Source organism: Poromitra crassiceps, assembly GCF_964638095.1.
Source record: "Poromitra crassiceps genome assembly, chromosome: 23".
Lineage (NCBI taxonomy): Eukaryota > Metazoa > Chordata > Actinopteri > Beryciformes > Melamphaidae > Poromitra > Poromitra crassiceps.
In genome coordinates this window covers 5,540,221-5,553,468 of record NC_139639.1, presented here as the reverse complement: position 1 = coordinate 5,553,468, position 13,248 = coordinate 5,540,221, and the positions used below count along the sequence as shown (strand labels likewise).

The 13,248-nt window shown below is 49.2% G+C and overlaps 1 protein-coding gene across 1 annotated transcript in view; it reads left to right on the top strand.

The window, feature by feature from the left end:
- The window catches only part of LOC310797138 (histone-lysine N-methyltransferase 2C-like), a 103,871-nt gene that overhangs the window by 88,243 nt on the left and 2,380 nt on the right, over window positions 1-13,248 (top strand). The window contains exons 43-58 of the mRNA XM_083659450.1: window positions 9-1,667; window positions 2,267-2,458; window positions 4,256-4,420; window positions 4,587-4,716; window positions 5,257-5,404; window positions 5,709-5,893; window positions 6,156-6,292; window positions 6,832-7,156; window positions 8,370-8,509; window positions 9,565-9,678; window positions 9,978-11,106; window positions 11,207-11,343; window positions 11,452-11,594; window positions 12,447-12,621; window positions 12,740-12,856; window positions 13,020-13,093. Of these exons, the coding sequence (XP_083515576.1) occupies window positions 9-1,667; window positions 2,267-2,458; window positions 4,256-4,420; window positions 4,587-4,716; window positions 5,257-5,404; window positions 5,709-5,893; window positions 6,156-6,292; window positions 6,832-7,156; window positions 8,370-8,509; window positions 9,565-9,678; window positions 9,978-11,106; window positions 11,207-11,343; window positions 11,452-11,594; window positions 12,447-12,621; window positions 12,740-12,856; window positions 13,020-13,093 (4,970 nt within the window). The remainder of the gene's footprint in view (window positions 1-8; window positions 1,668-2,266; window positions 2,459-4,255; window positions 4,421-4,586; window positions 4,717-5,256; window positions 5,405-5,708; window positions 5,894-6,155; window positions 6,293-6,831; window positions 7,157-8,369; window positions 8,510-9,564; window positions 9,679-9,977; window positions 11,107-11,206; window positions 11,344-11,451; window positions 11,595-12,446; window positions 12,622-12,739; window positions 12,857-13,019; window positions 13,094-13,248) is intronic.

Here is a 13,248-nt window from a genome sequence, read left to right as displayed (position 1 = left end):
TGTTTCAGATCCGTAAGCAGCAGAAGGAACATGCTGAGCTGATAGAGGAGTATAGAGTGAAACAGCAACAAAACAACATGCCACCTATCATGCCAGGCATGCCACCGATGCCAGGTCCTGCTGGCATGGTGCCCAGTGGACCACCAATCGTCCAGCCGCCTCCTATGAACCCCATGATGCAGATGCCGCTTCACCCAGGCCAGCCAAATGCACCACCACCACCACCGCCGCCGCGCATGCCCAACGCACCTCCTCCTGGCTGGCATCCCGGTGCTCCCATGCCCATGGGCGGTGGACCTGGCATGCCACCCATCATGCCCCCCCAGGTGCCGATGGGAAATCCAGGCCCGCCTCATCCGATGCCAATGGGCAACCTACCTCAGCAGCACCCGCAGCAGATGCCCGTGGAGCCCCAACCACCGCTGGCTCCGGCGGGCGGCGTGAAGCCCATGCAGAAGTTTGACGACAACAACCCGTTCAGCGAGGGCTTTCAGGAGCGCGAGAGGAGGGACAGACTGAGGGAGCAGCAGGAGAGGCAGCGGGTGCAGCTGATGCAGGAGGTGGAGCGACAGAGAGCCCTGAAACAACGCATGGAGATGGAGCAGCAAGGCATGATGGGGCCAGACGGGAACATGGCACCGCTCGCTCAGATGCCTTTTTTCAACGCAGAGCTGCCGCAGGACTTCATGCAGCCTCAGAGACCTCCTCCTCCGCAGCAACAGCAGCAGCAGCTTGGGCCAATGTTCCCCCAGCAGCAGCAGCAGGGCATGCAGCCTGGCATGGGCTCTCCACCTGGGGCGTTCATGCAAGGGGACAGGAGGGCCATGATGGGCAATGGGATGATGCCCCAGGACATGGGGCCCGATCATCTGGCCCTACAAGCTGCTTGCTTTCCCCAAGGTCAGCCCAGACCCCGTCGCTTCAGCGGCCCGGGAATGATGCCTCAGATGCCGGGCGACGGTCCGCCGTTTGGCGCCGACTCGTCGACACCTCTGCCCTCCAACTTCCCCGGCTCCGGCCAATCTCTCATCCAACTCTACTCCAACATCATCCCCGATGAGAAAGGGAAGAAGAAGAGGAACCGCAAGAAGAAGAAAGATGACGACGCCGATTCAGTCAAGACGCCCTCGACGCCACACTCTGACCTCACGGCCCCTCTCACGCCCTGCGTCTCGGACACCTCCTCCACGCCCACCAGGAACACGCATCTCTTCAACGACCAGGATCTGTCCAGGTCGCCCTTGCTGGGCTCTTCCACCCCTAGTCACTCGGAGCTGGAGAGGCAGCTGTCTGGAGGGCCGGCCGGACAAGCCGGTCTCCCCTCAGACGCAGCGAGGGCCCAGGCTCAGGAGCAAGACCGGATCCTCAACAACATTAAGCTGGAGCAGACCGATGCCAGTGAGTGTCACGGGCCACGGGAAACGGGGCCCATCGCTTCGCAGATGGGCTCTGTGAAGGAAGAGGCTAGTAAAGGGGGCATGTCCCCCTTTGCTGCGGGGCAGAGTCCGTCCAGCAAGGGCGAGGCTGGCAATGAACTACTGAAGCATCTCCTGAAGAACAAGAGCACGCCTCCACAAGGTCTGCTGCCCCACCAGAGATCAGAGGAGGACGAGGAGCACGCACACTGCAAAGCCCTGCTCAGGCAAAGCTCCATGGACAGCAATGGGGTGAGTGAGTTTGTTGTTTGATGGCTCACATGGCTGTATAGAGCACTGTGGGGCTGATCGACGTACAGTCGATACAGCATAAGTATGTATCTAAAGCCATGTTCACATTACAGGCAAATCCAATTTGCTGCTAAAGTCATTAATCATCATTATCTTGATTGGTTTCCCAAATCTGATTTGGGAGTGTGTCCACACTGCCACGAATCTGATTTGGGCAAGTGTTCAAGTCGGATCTGTGTGTCCAGACCTCCATATGTGGTTTGGGACAAGTGACACAAATCAGACTTGGAGCGTCCAGACTCATAAAACCAATCTGGATAGAATCATTAATAGGTCATTAAAGTTCACAAATCGGATTTGGCCTCCTAGTCTGAACATGGCCTAAGTGATTCAGATGGGAGGCGCATTACAGAGTTCAATTTGGCATCAGTCATACTATAGCTGTCAGGTTTTGAACTGTTATATCTTCTGTTATATCTTCGGAAATGCCTGTTTTCTCCTGAAAATGAAGCCGTAATACTGCACATTTCTTTGAGGTTTATTTTATGAGATGACATTGTTTTACTTTTGATACAATAGCATCTTTATCTCATCTCCAGGCATATTCAGATGGCACCCCTGACTTCCCTGGACCTCTGCTCCCTGAACAGGAGAAGAAGAAAGGGAGGAACAAGAGGGCTCCTAAAGGTGGGGAGAAACCTGCCTCTCGCTACAAGAAGAGGAAGAAGGAAGGGGACGAGAAACAGCTGCTGCACTCTGGCCCCGACACTGTGATGAACCAAATTAAACAGGTAAGACACGGATCCTAGCACACCTGAAGATCACCTGGGCTTCATCCAATAGGAAGACGCTGCGCCACTGAGTTTCTTTAGAAACCACAGAAGAGGTAGCTTGAAATCAGAGTTTTACAGTGCTAATTGCAGCCAAAATAGATAAGTGTTTCCACTGAGTGCACAGGTATCATTTCATGTATCATAAGCATATCACTGTAATGATGTAGCTGCTGGGTGACAGTTATACACCCAGGGCATTAGTAGCTGTTATTATTCAAGAGAATGGAAGGGGGAATTATGATTATGTTGTAACCTCCTCTGTGTTGCTTATTGAGTTAAACTTTATGGAGCGCCTCACTTCCTGGAGATGCACTGCAATATAATCTAAATCACATTATACAAAAAAATGCTTAGTGGAAATACTGTACTGTAGTTTATTTGGTTCTCACAAGAATAGCATGGATACATCTACCGTAAACTACTGTTATAGATAATTGCTGAAATTCTTTTCTGAAAAAATATGATAGTGATTTTTTTTTTTTATCGAGTCCTGAAATGAGATTAATTTATGTGAGACCAGTGCTCTCAGATAGTCCAGTCAACATTTCTGCTAAAATAACAACAACAAAGAAACCGTAGATGTGGTTTGATTAAGATACATTTTCTGGGGCTGCTTCATTGACTAAAGCTTTTCAAATGGAGTTGGTTTTCAAGGCAATGTGCGTAAAGTAATAGTTAACAGAGGACATTTGAATGTTTGCAGAAGATCGCTGGTCACCAAATGTACCACATGTCATATCATACCATACGTAACGTGTCGTGTCATACCATACGTAACGTGTCGTGCCATACGTAACTTCTTCCACTATTGATATCGACTTGCTCATCAGTTAGCGTTTGAACCAGGCTACTCATCAGTAGCAAGAGCAAAGGAAAGTGAGGGGGTCGTCACTGACGTCGTGATGCGTAATGATGATGTCACAAATGTGGGCGGTGCCAAACGTTGACTCTGCAAGAGGCAAATGGTCAGTTAATCAAGAACCTCCTGCTTGAGGGTGCATCCAAATATTGCAAATTGATTGTAGAGTAGAATAAGTATTATTCACAAAGGGGAATGTGTCTTCCAGTCAGTAGCCACTGTGAGTGAAAAACAAAGTGCCGTCGTAGATTCGGACAGGACTAAAATTGAGTGTCACTGTAGTAATTACTATGCAGTTATTAAGAAAGGTACAAAAAAGAACAGAAGGCCAGCATTCAAAAAAGTCCTTTAGGTTTTTTATTATTACGGTACTTGGCTTGTACAGCAGCCAACGAACACGTTTCAGCGGGTAGCCTTCATCAGCGTTGTGCTGAGACAAGCGGACATGGCGTATATATACAGTCAAACCGGAACTACATTCAATAATCAAATCAGTTACCAGGTAATAGTACACAGATAAGGACATCAGACAAATTACAGAATATACAGAAAATGTACGGTACATAGCATATATTCTTCTAGTAGAATTTACAAATAGACATAATTAAATTAAGTAAGGCAGGATATGCTTCCTGTCAATAGCCCTTCATAGAGAACAGGCAGAAACATAGAAATATACAGTCGGGGGTCTAGTGGACACAATGTATTATTTATGTATTAGTTATTAAGAAAGAACATATGAGTGATCATGTATGTTTAGTTATATATATATATATTGTGAAATTTCCTTTTCCATGCGCAGATTTTTGCCAGGTAGTTTGTGCTGGAGCATTACAGTTTCTTGTCATTCTAGCCTCATCCCTTCCTCTCTCCTCCTGTCTTTCTTCCTGCCACAGCAGCTCTCCTTGTTGCCCCTGATGGAGCCACTGATTGGAGTCAACTTTGCCCACTTTGCTCCGTACGGCAGCGGCCAGATGAACGGGGAGAACCTCCTCTCCGGGACCTTCGGCAGCGCCACGCTGGACGGAGTCTCTGACTATTACTCCCAACTGGCCTACAAGGTGAGGAGGACCTGCTTAACCTTGCTCTCAACATAACAGATGAGATGAACTGAACTTTCTCCATGCCCGCCCGGCTGGTTTACCAGAGAGGGGTGTGATGTGTATTAGAATCCCTGCAGTAGTGTGGTGCGATGATGACATTGCATTGGTCTTGTTTTCCCCGAAGCAGAGTAACCTGAGCAACCCACCGACACCGCCCGCCTCGCTTCCCCCAACCCCTCCACCTGTGAACCGACAGAAAATGATCAACGGCTTTGCCACAACCGAGGAGCTGGCCAGCAAGGCTGCAGCCATGGGTAAGCATTCAGGGGATGGAGCTTATAGCTTGTTAGCACACTTCTCAGAAGCCTTATATACTCTTGTGAATCTTGTTGCCCCATACATTTTTTTTTTATATCTGGGTCACAGTGAAAACCCTGCATATTTTATTTTATTTTATTCTTTATTTCTTTATTTGCACATTTACAAAAGCAGAAATGGACAAAAGGAAACCAACAAAAATAATGTGCGGGTAGAGACAGGAAACCCTAGATGGGGTTATGCAGGGTCTCTACCTCAACAAAACCAATAATCATAATGAATTAATCATAACAAAGCATACAATGTAACAGCAATGAAAGGAAACAAGAAAATAAGGAAAAGAAAAGCTATAGAGAGGTTCTACGCTTATAAGCATATCGACTTCCTCCCTCTATCCTGATCTTAAGTTAAGAAATTAGTTCAGGAAATGGATGAATTCTAACGGGTGTTATATCGTGCCAAGTATAGTGTGCACATCCACGATGAGAAAAAAACATGCATTCTCTTTTTCAATGTGCCTCTTATTTCATATGCAGTGTCCAAAGGCCTGGTCCCGAAGCCGCTCCACGTCCCGTTCAGGACCGAGGAGGATCTGCTGGCCCGGGCCATCGCTCAGGGACCCAAAACTGTGGACGTCCCAGCCTCCCTCCCCACCCCGCCCCACAACAACCAGGAGGAGCTCAGGTAACGGACAGATGGTGCAAGACATCACTGTGCTTCCCAACTGTCTTTTCGAGTGGCTGTCACACCACGTATGGCTGTCAGCTCCTGTCGTTAGCATTGATGCAGTGCAGCACAGTAATGGCAGAATATATGGGTCATGTTTATCTAGCCCATCTCCCTTCTCGTGTGGTACATCGTTTCATTTTCAACACTTTGAAAAGTTGTGATATCCTTTTAAACCCCCCTTCCCTCCCCCCGCCGCCCTCAATGATGACTCTCCAATGCAGACACTAACGGGTCTCTCTTGGCTTCTTCTCGTAAACAGTAACAGAGGACAGGAGCCTTGCAAGGACAGAGACACACCAGACAGTTTTGTCCCGTCCTCGTCTCCTGAGAGCGTGGTTGGCATGGAGATCAGTCGCTACCCGGACCTGTCCCTGGTGAAGGAAGAGCCCCCCTCCCCTTGTCTGTCTCCTGTCGTCCCCATGCTTCCTCCACCTGATGGGAAAGGTAAACCGTGCACTGCTGCAACGTCCTCATCAACCCACTTTTAATAATATGTATCCCTGTGAGTTCAATCACTAATAATGATGTGTCTATGACAAAAACGTCAAGACGTGGTTTGTCCGTCGTTCTATACAGTTCTATTTAAATACACAACTCCAGCAGAACGTAACCCACGTGCAGTTGTAACGACCACGTTTACTTTGGGAAACAATGTGACCGTTTCCTCACTACTGTCTTCTGTTTGTCTGACTTTTCCATCCTATAGGTTCAGAGATCAAGCTACAGGAGATCAAGATGGAGCCTTCAGGAATGTTCTTTGGCTCTCCGTTTGGCCCCATGGCTAACGACTCCAAACAAGGCCTGGTGTCTGTGGCTATCACACTGAGACCATCTGCAGCAGAGGTGAGAGCACTTCTACTTTTTCCACTTTCTATTTTCATAATGTGTGTCTTTTTTGTTCTTTCTTTTTCTTTGTTTCATGGCACCACAAGGGGGAGGTAACGTATGAAAATTGTACTGCTTTAAACCTGTGTGCTGTCAAACTTTATCGTCGTCTACAGCACAGAAAATCATTTTATTCAAATCACGTCCGTTTTTTCAGTATCATGAAAAGAGTCGCAGGGTCAAAATGTAACTTCAGCTTCCATAATCGTCTTATCATATTCAGAAAGAACTGTTCATTATCGCCACAAATGCATCGTGGTACTGCACAGATTATGTTCTTTGTTTCTTTCTCAACAAAATAATGCGATCTGCCTGCACCACTGCTAGTAAGTTCGTCTTTTAACCCATTGATACCTGATGCAGCATTTGCGTGTGTATCCCTTTAAGACTTAGGTCTTTAAGGTCTTAAAGGCATACACACACAAATGCTGCATCAGGTATCAATGGGTTAACAAAAGCTTGTTAACTAAACCTTTTGATGTGTTTTGTCGTCTCAGAACATCACAGGTGTAGTGGCAGCCATCTCAGACCTCCTGTGTGTGAAGATCCCCAGCAGCTACGAGGTCAGCAGCACCCCGGAGAGAGCGCCCCTGTCTATGCTCAGCGCTCTGAGGGTGGGGCCCCACGGCCTGGAGTCTCTGAGGGTGGGGCCCCACGGCCTGGAGCCTCGGCACGCCATGCTCTTCCAGGGACGCGGGGACGGCGGAGGCCCCCAGGGGGGCCCGGGACAGATGATGAGGCCCGTCGGAGCTCAGGGGATGATGCAACCACAACAACAACAACAACAGACGCATCACCTGCGGTTCCCACCCGGCAGCCCAGGTGAGGGAAACAAAACCCAGAAATGGAACAAGAATATCGCCCTCTCCCGCTGTGCTGTACTGCAGCTTTAATTGAAATGAGTCATGTCTGATTTCACTTAAAACGTAATGGCACCCCGTGTGGAGGAAGGAAGCACAACGCAACAGAGCAATCTCCATATGTAATGGTTTCCCCTTTAATGTCCCCTGGTGCAATTAGTTCTGGCTTAACAGTGTTTACACATTTTTGTCTTGCACATGATTATGCGTCTGGCCCAGGTCCTGACGGGCGTCCTTATTGATTTCAGACAGCCATTCGCTCAGCTAATGAAACAGAGTCGTCATGATATTCGGTGAGACCACAGTGGCGCACCAGGAACCTGGGTAAACCCAGCCTCCACGTGACCAGACCTCCATGTCCTATCAGTCACGTAGAAACGTACGCTACAGACCGTCTGTGGCGTCACGCTGAAGGCTGGGTTCACCCAGGCTAGCACACCAAGTCCTGCTTAATTGCGGTCAAACCACCAGGCACAAGCCTAATTGAATGTTGTCAGTTAGGCCATGTTTAGACTAGGAAGCCAAATCTCATTTGTGAACTTTAATGACCTGACCTATTTATGATTCTATCCAGATTGGTTTTATGCCATGTCTGATTTGTGTCACTTGTCCCAAACCACATATGGAGGTAGTTTCCAATCTGCTTTCAACTTCAGTGTGGACGCGCTGATCACCCAAATCAGATTTGAGAGTGTCTTTTGCAGGGGGCGGGGACTTGAAGAGCAGAGAGCAGACATGCAAACACTGCCATAAACATTGTATGTTGGCTCATTGGCTCATTGTATCTGGACACACAGATCCGACTTGAACACTTGCCCAAATCAGATTTGTGGCAGTGCGGACACACTCCCAAATCAGATTTGGGAAACCAATCAAGATAATGATGATTAATGACTTTAGCAGCAAATTGGATTTGCCTGTAATGTGAACATGGCCTTATGGCACAGAAATCTTTGGTAGAGAAAGTGGACACTTCATCAAGAGTCCAAAGCTATGGGCATTTGCCTCCGTTGTGTCATGTCATTTCCTGTACTTGTGTCTTATCTTCCAAACGAATGTTTATTTAATCATAAGATTGTGCATCATAGTCAGGTAAGGTCATGGTGAAGAGGACCTGCTCTGGAATGTATTTCATCTTTTTATTTTATTTTTTTCAAACTTGTTTTGTGCGTCAGGCGCAGCTGTAGCTAGAGGAGCTGACCAGAAGACTCCTGGGAGTCCTGGAGCCAAGCCTCAGTGGTGCTGCCACTGCAAGGTGGTGGTTCTGGGCAACGGAGTGCAGAAATCCATCAAAGACCTCCTTGCCCACAAACAGGTAGGGACTCATTTAGGCCTATCCACTCTTCGGGGGGGATGCAGGGTGGCGTAGTGTGTTGCCACACTGCCATTCAACTGGAGCACCTGGGTGCAAGCACCCCATGTCGGCAAGCATCCGGCCCTGCTGGAGTGCTGTTGAGCAAGACACTGAATCCCTCCTAGCTGCAGGGCGTGTTCTGTGAGTGTAGCTCATCGTGCACTCTGACCTCGCTGTAGAGGGGGGGAGGGGCTAAATATCATTCCTCTGTCTACACAGTGATCACTATCACATCACTTTTTTCAACAGGTTCAAATAAGTAACTGTCCTTAGCTAATATTGACATTTTTGTCCCCTGCATAAATGTCCCGGGTCGCTAGCAAATGGCCCATAGTGTACAGTATGTGCGTAAATAAATATATATATGACACAGTCACAACCATTTGAAATCTTTTCAGTCAGACAACCACGAGTCATTCTAGTGTTGATTTCCCCAGGTGACACTGTGTGTAGTAGACGGGTCATGACCCAGACCTTCACTCAACACAATATATTCAGCCTGAAGCCCACACACACTCACACACACACACACACACACACACACACACACACACACACACACATTCAGCCTGAAGCCCACACACACACACACACACACACACACACACACACACACACACACACACACACACACACACACACACACACATTCAGCCTGAAGCCCACACACACACACACACACACACATTCAGCCTGAAGCCCACACACACACACACACACACACACACACACACACACACACATGCTCATGCTACACATACAGTCTGATTATGTAAATCCTGCATGTTAGAGGGGAATCCATCTTGGAGCAATTAGTGGGTTAAGCAGTCTGCCCTCTGACTTTTCAGTCTTTGGGGAATTTTGGCTATTTAAATATTGTAGCTTTCTGATGTTTATTTCATAAATCCTGTTCATATAAATTAAACTTGAGCAATTCACATTGATGAGCCTTTGATTTATTTATTTATTACTTAATTTCTTATTCAGTCTATTAATACTTTGATTTCTCCCATTAGGAGTCAGAAGGGCAGTTGAAGTCTGAGAGAGACTTGGTCTTCTGCAGTCACAGCTGCTTTCTTCTATATTCTTCCTCCTCGTCGTCACAATCCAGATCAACCACAGAGACTAAGGTTTGTCCCCACAGCCCCATGCATAGACACCATATCAACCACAGAGACTAAGGTTTGTCCCCACAGCCCCATGCATAGACACCATATCAACCACAGAGACTAAGGTTTGTCCCCACAGCCCCATGCATGAACACCATCATCAAGCTGGAGAGTAGATCACTAGGAGCCACGATAGGTGTGTGTACAGTGTAACACAACAGAAACACTCCCGTTGTGACTCTGAGTGATCCATTATAATAGGACCTGGCTTACACTATTCACACCAGACATCATATTGTGGTGTGATTTCACCCTTTCAGGAATCAGTCGCTCTCCTCCCGGACTCTGAGCAGAAGGAGAGCCTCTCTAAAGCTCAGCACCAGTACAGCAACAACATGTCGTCACTGGATGTGCATTGCCTGGCCCAGCTCCAAGCCAAGCAGTCTCCCCCCTCCACCCCTCCCCTCATCCCCTTCCCCCCCATGGCAAACGTCACGCCCAAGAGAGAGGCCAAGTCCGACACCATCAAAGTGACGGTGAAGCTGAAGGCGCGGCCAAGAGCCTACCACCACGACGGCTGGCACCAGGGAAAGAGACAGAAGGGCCTCCGCTGGAGGAAGTGGACGATCCAGGTGGTGGTGCCCAGGGGAAACTCCCAGCTCCCGGACGAAGATAAGATCGACGACCTCCTGCGGAAGCTGGGCGCCTCGTTGCGCCCCCCTCTCTTGCTCCGGGACCAGAGGCGCTGCTGCTTTTGCCACCAGCTCGGAGACGGCGTCACCGACGGCCCCGCCAGGCTGCTCAACCTGGACCTCGACGTGTGGGTCCACCTCAACTGCGCCCTCTGGTCCACCGAGGTGTACGAGACTCAGGCCGGCGCCCTCATCAACGTGGAGCTGGCGCTGCGTCGCGGCCAGGCGGTCCGCTGCGCCTTCTGCCAGCAGACGGGCGCCACCGGCGGCTGCCACCGCCTGCGCTGCACCAACGTGTACCACTTCACCTGCGCCCTGCAGGCCCACTGCACCTTCTTCAAGGACAAGACCATGCTGTGCCACGCCCACAGGCCGCGCGGCACGGCCGGGCAGGCGCTGGAGCACGAGCTGCGCTGCTTCGCCGTCTACCGACGCGTCTACGTCCAGCGGGACGAAGTGCGGCAGATCGCCACCGCCGTGCAGCAGCCCGAGCTGGGCTACACCTTTCGCGTGGGCAGCCTGGTGTTGCACGCCATGGGCCAACTGACCCCCCAGCAGATGGCGGCTTTCCATTCCCCGGCAGCCATCTTCCCGGTTGGCTACGAGGCGTGCCGCATCTACTGGAGCATGCGCCACGGCAACCGGCGCTGCCGCTACGTCTGTTCTGTCGAGGAGAGCGAGGAGACGCCAGAGTTTGCCATCCGAGTCATCGAACAGGGCTACCAGGACCTTCTCTTGACTCACAACACTGCTAAAGGTTTGCCTCCCATGTTCTCGCATGTCCCCCTCCAGCCCTGTCAGGAGATCAATATGGTCTGTAACAACCATCTTCAATGCTTGTCTTGCCGTTTCTTTAGGAGTGTGGGACAAGGTCCTGGGTCCCGTCGCTGAGAGGAGAACTGAAGCAGGCACTTTAAAACTCTTCCCTGTCTACCTGAAAGGAGAAGACCTGTTTGGGCTTACAGTCTCTGCAGTCGCCAAAATCTCTGAATCGGTTTGTAGCCGCTTTCAGCGATTGCATTCAGTTAGAAGTGTTAAACAAATGAACGTCAGGTAAACGTTCCATACAGGCTGCAGAACATCAACCTGTTTCTTATTTCAGCTCCCAGGAGTCGAGGCTTGCGAGAGGTACTCGTTCCGTTACGGACGCAACCCTCTAGTGGAGTTGCCTCTCATCTTCAACGCTGCTGGCACCGCCCGCGCCCAGCCAAGATCCGACACGTCCTCCCCGGCACATGTGATAAGGTAACTTTGGGTGAAGTTGACACTACTTCATCCTTGTGGGCTAAAGCCCAATTTATGCTTCGTCTGCCGACACTTTTGAAACGGTCGCCGACAGAAATGAGGACTTGAGTCGACACTTTCAAGTGTCGGCGAGCAGCAGTGTCTGCTACCTGGTGAAATGTCTAGTGTCGCTGACTGACTACGTCATAGTATCGCGCAAGTCTGATTGGCTATATAGACGGCACCCGTTTGACTTCCTCGTTTTGGTTGGGGTCCACCCGCTAGTTTTCGCTCGATTGAAATGAATGAACGTCCCCGCTATTTTTATCAGCCTGTCCTTGATGTATGACTTCGTGAAAATCACAAAGAACATAGTGACCAATTTCCCAGAGAGGGAGGAGGTGAGTTGTGTGGTTGTGTGCTGTTTATATGCGGCTGCAGCCAAGTACGTTACATCTTGCCTCCGAGGTGGTTTCACTGTGCATTTCGTTCCCTCTCTTCTCTTGGCTGTCTGCAGCTGCTTATAGCGTTTGAGTGTCACGTGACCGTTGAACCGAGGCGAACGTCCTCTGAAGTATAAATGCAACACCATGAGCGACACTTTCTCTTTCGTCTGCGACCATGTGCTGAGCGACACTTTATAATAAGTATAAATTAAGGTTATCAGAAGACATATTTGTTTGATATGGGCGGATAAGGGGTTAGACAGACTGTCATACAACCGGAGGCTCTACCAGCTACAGAGATGTTATTCTGTCACCTGCTCTGACCTCTGACCTCCCTGTACGGACGCGAGCGAAAAGAGAATTCCCCAACGGCCATTAGTAAAGTCGATTGTTCTTTTTGTTATGTCTGCCACCTCTCAACATACAGGCCACAGCCGCAGACTGTAGCCAGCAACAGTGCCAGGTCCAACCAGAATGTGGCTCAAGGAGAGGGTGGCGCCCCCCATAGCAAGCCACCAGTAGTGCACCCCAGGTCCTCTCAGTACCGCTGGATGAAGAGTGAGTGGAGAGCCAATGTCTATCTGGGCCGCTCTCGCGTCCAGGTGAGTTCAGATCGACATATATAAGACTTATTTCTCAGCTATGGTGGGAGCAATTCGATGCTCGTGCCTTCCTGTTTCCTGTGGACGGTGATTGGCTAATTGTTAATTGTCTTCACAGGGCCTGGGGCTGTTTGCTGCCAGAGACGTTGAAAAGCAAACCATGCTGATTGAGTACACCGGCACAATCCTCCGCAATGAGGTTGCCATCAGAAAAGAGAAGATCTACAGATCTCAGGTATGCACTCACCTGTTGTTGTTTTTACATTCAGTCGGTGTTAAATGAAAAATTACATTACAACAATTACTGCTTTTGATGTATTTGACCTGAAAATTCCTTTTGGTCTAAAGTTGCTTTGATCAAAAGTTACCGCTGGTCATTTTTCTTCACTCCCTTACAGAACCGAGGAATGTTCATGTTTCGCATTGACAGTGAACATGTTGTCGACGCCACTCGAACTGGAGGGCTAGCAAGGTAGTGTAGGATTGTATTAGTCATTTTTAGAGAACGTGAACTTGATTCTTTTGTTTGTCTGTTTTTTACACATTGCACGATGGGACTGATATAGACCCTTCTCACGGGGGCCATTTTGTGTCGAAAAGGCAGGGTAAACACAGGTGCAAGCAAAA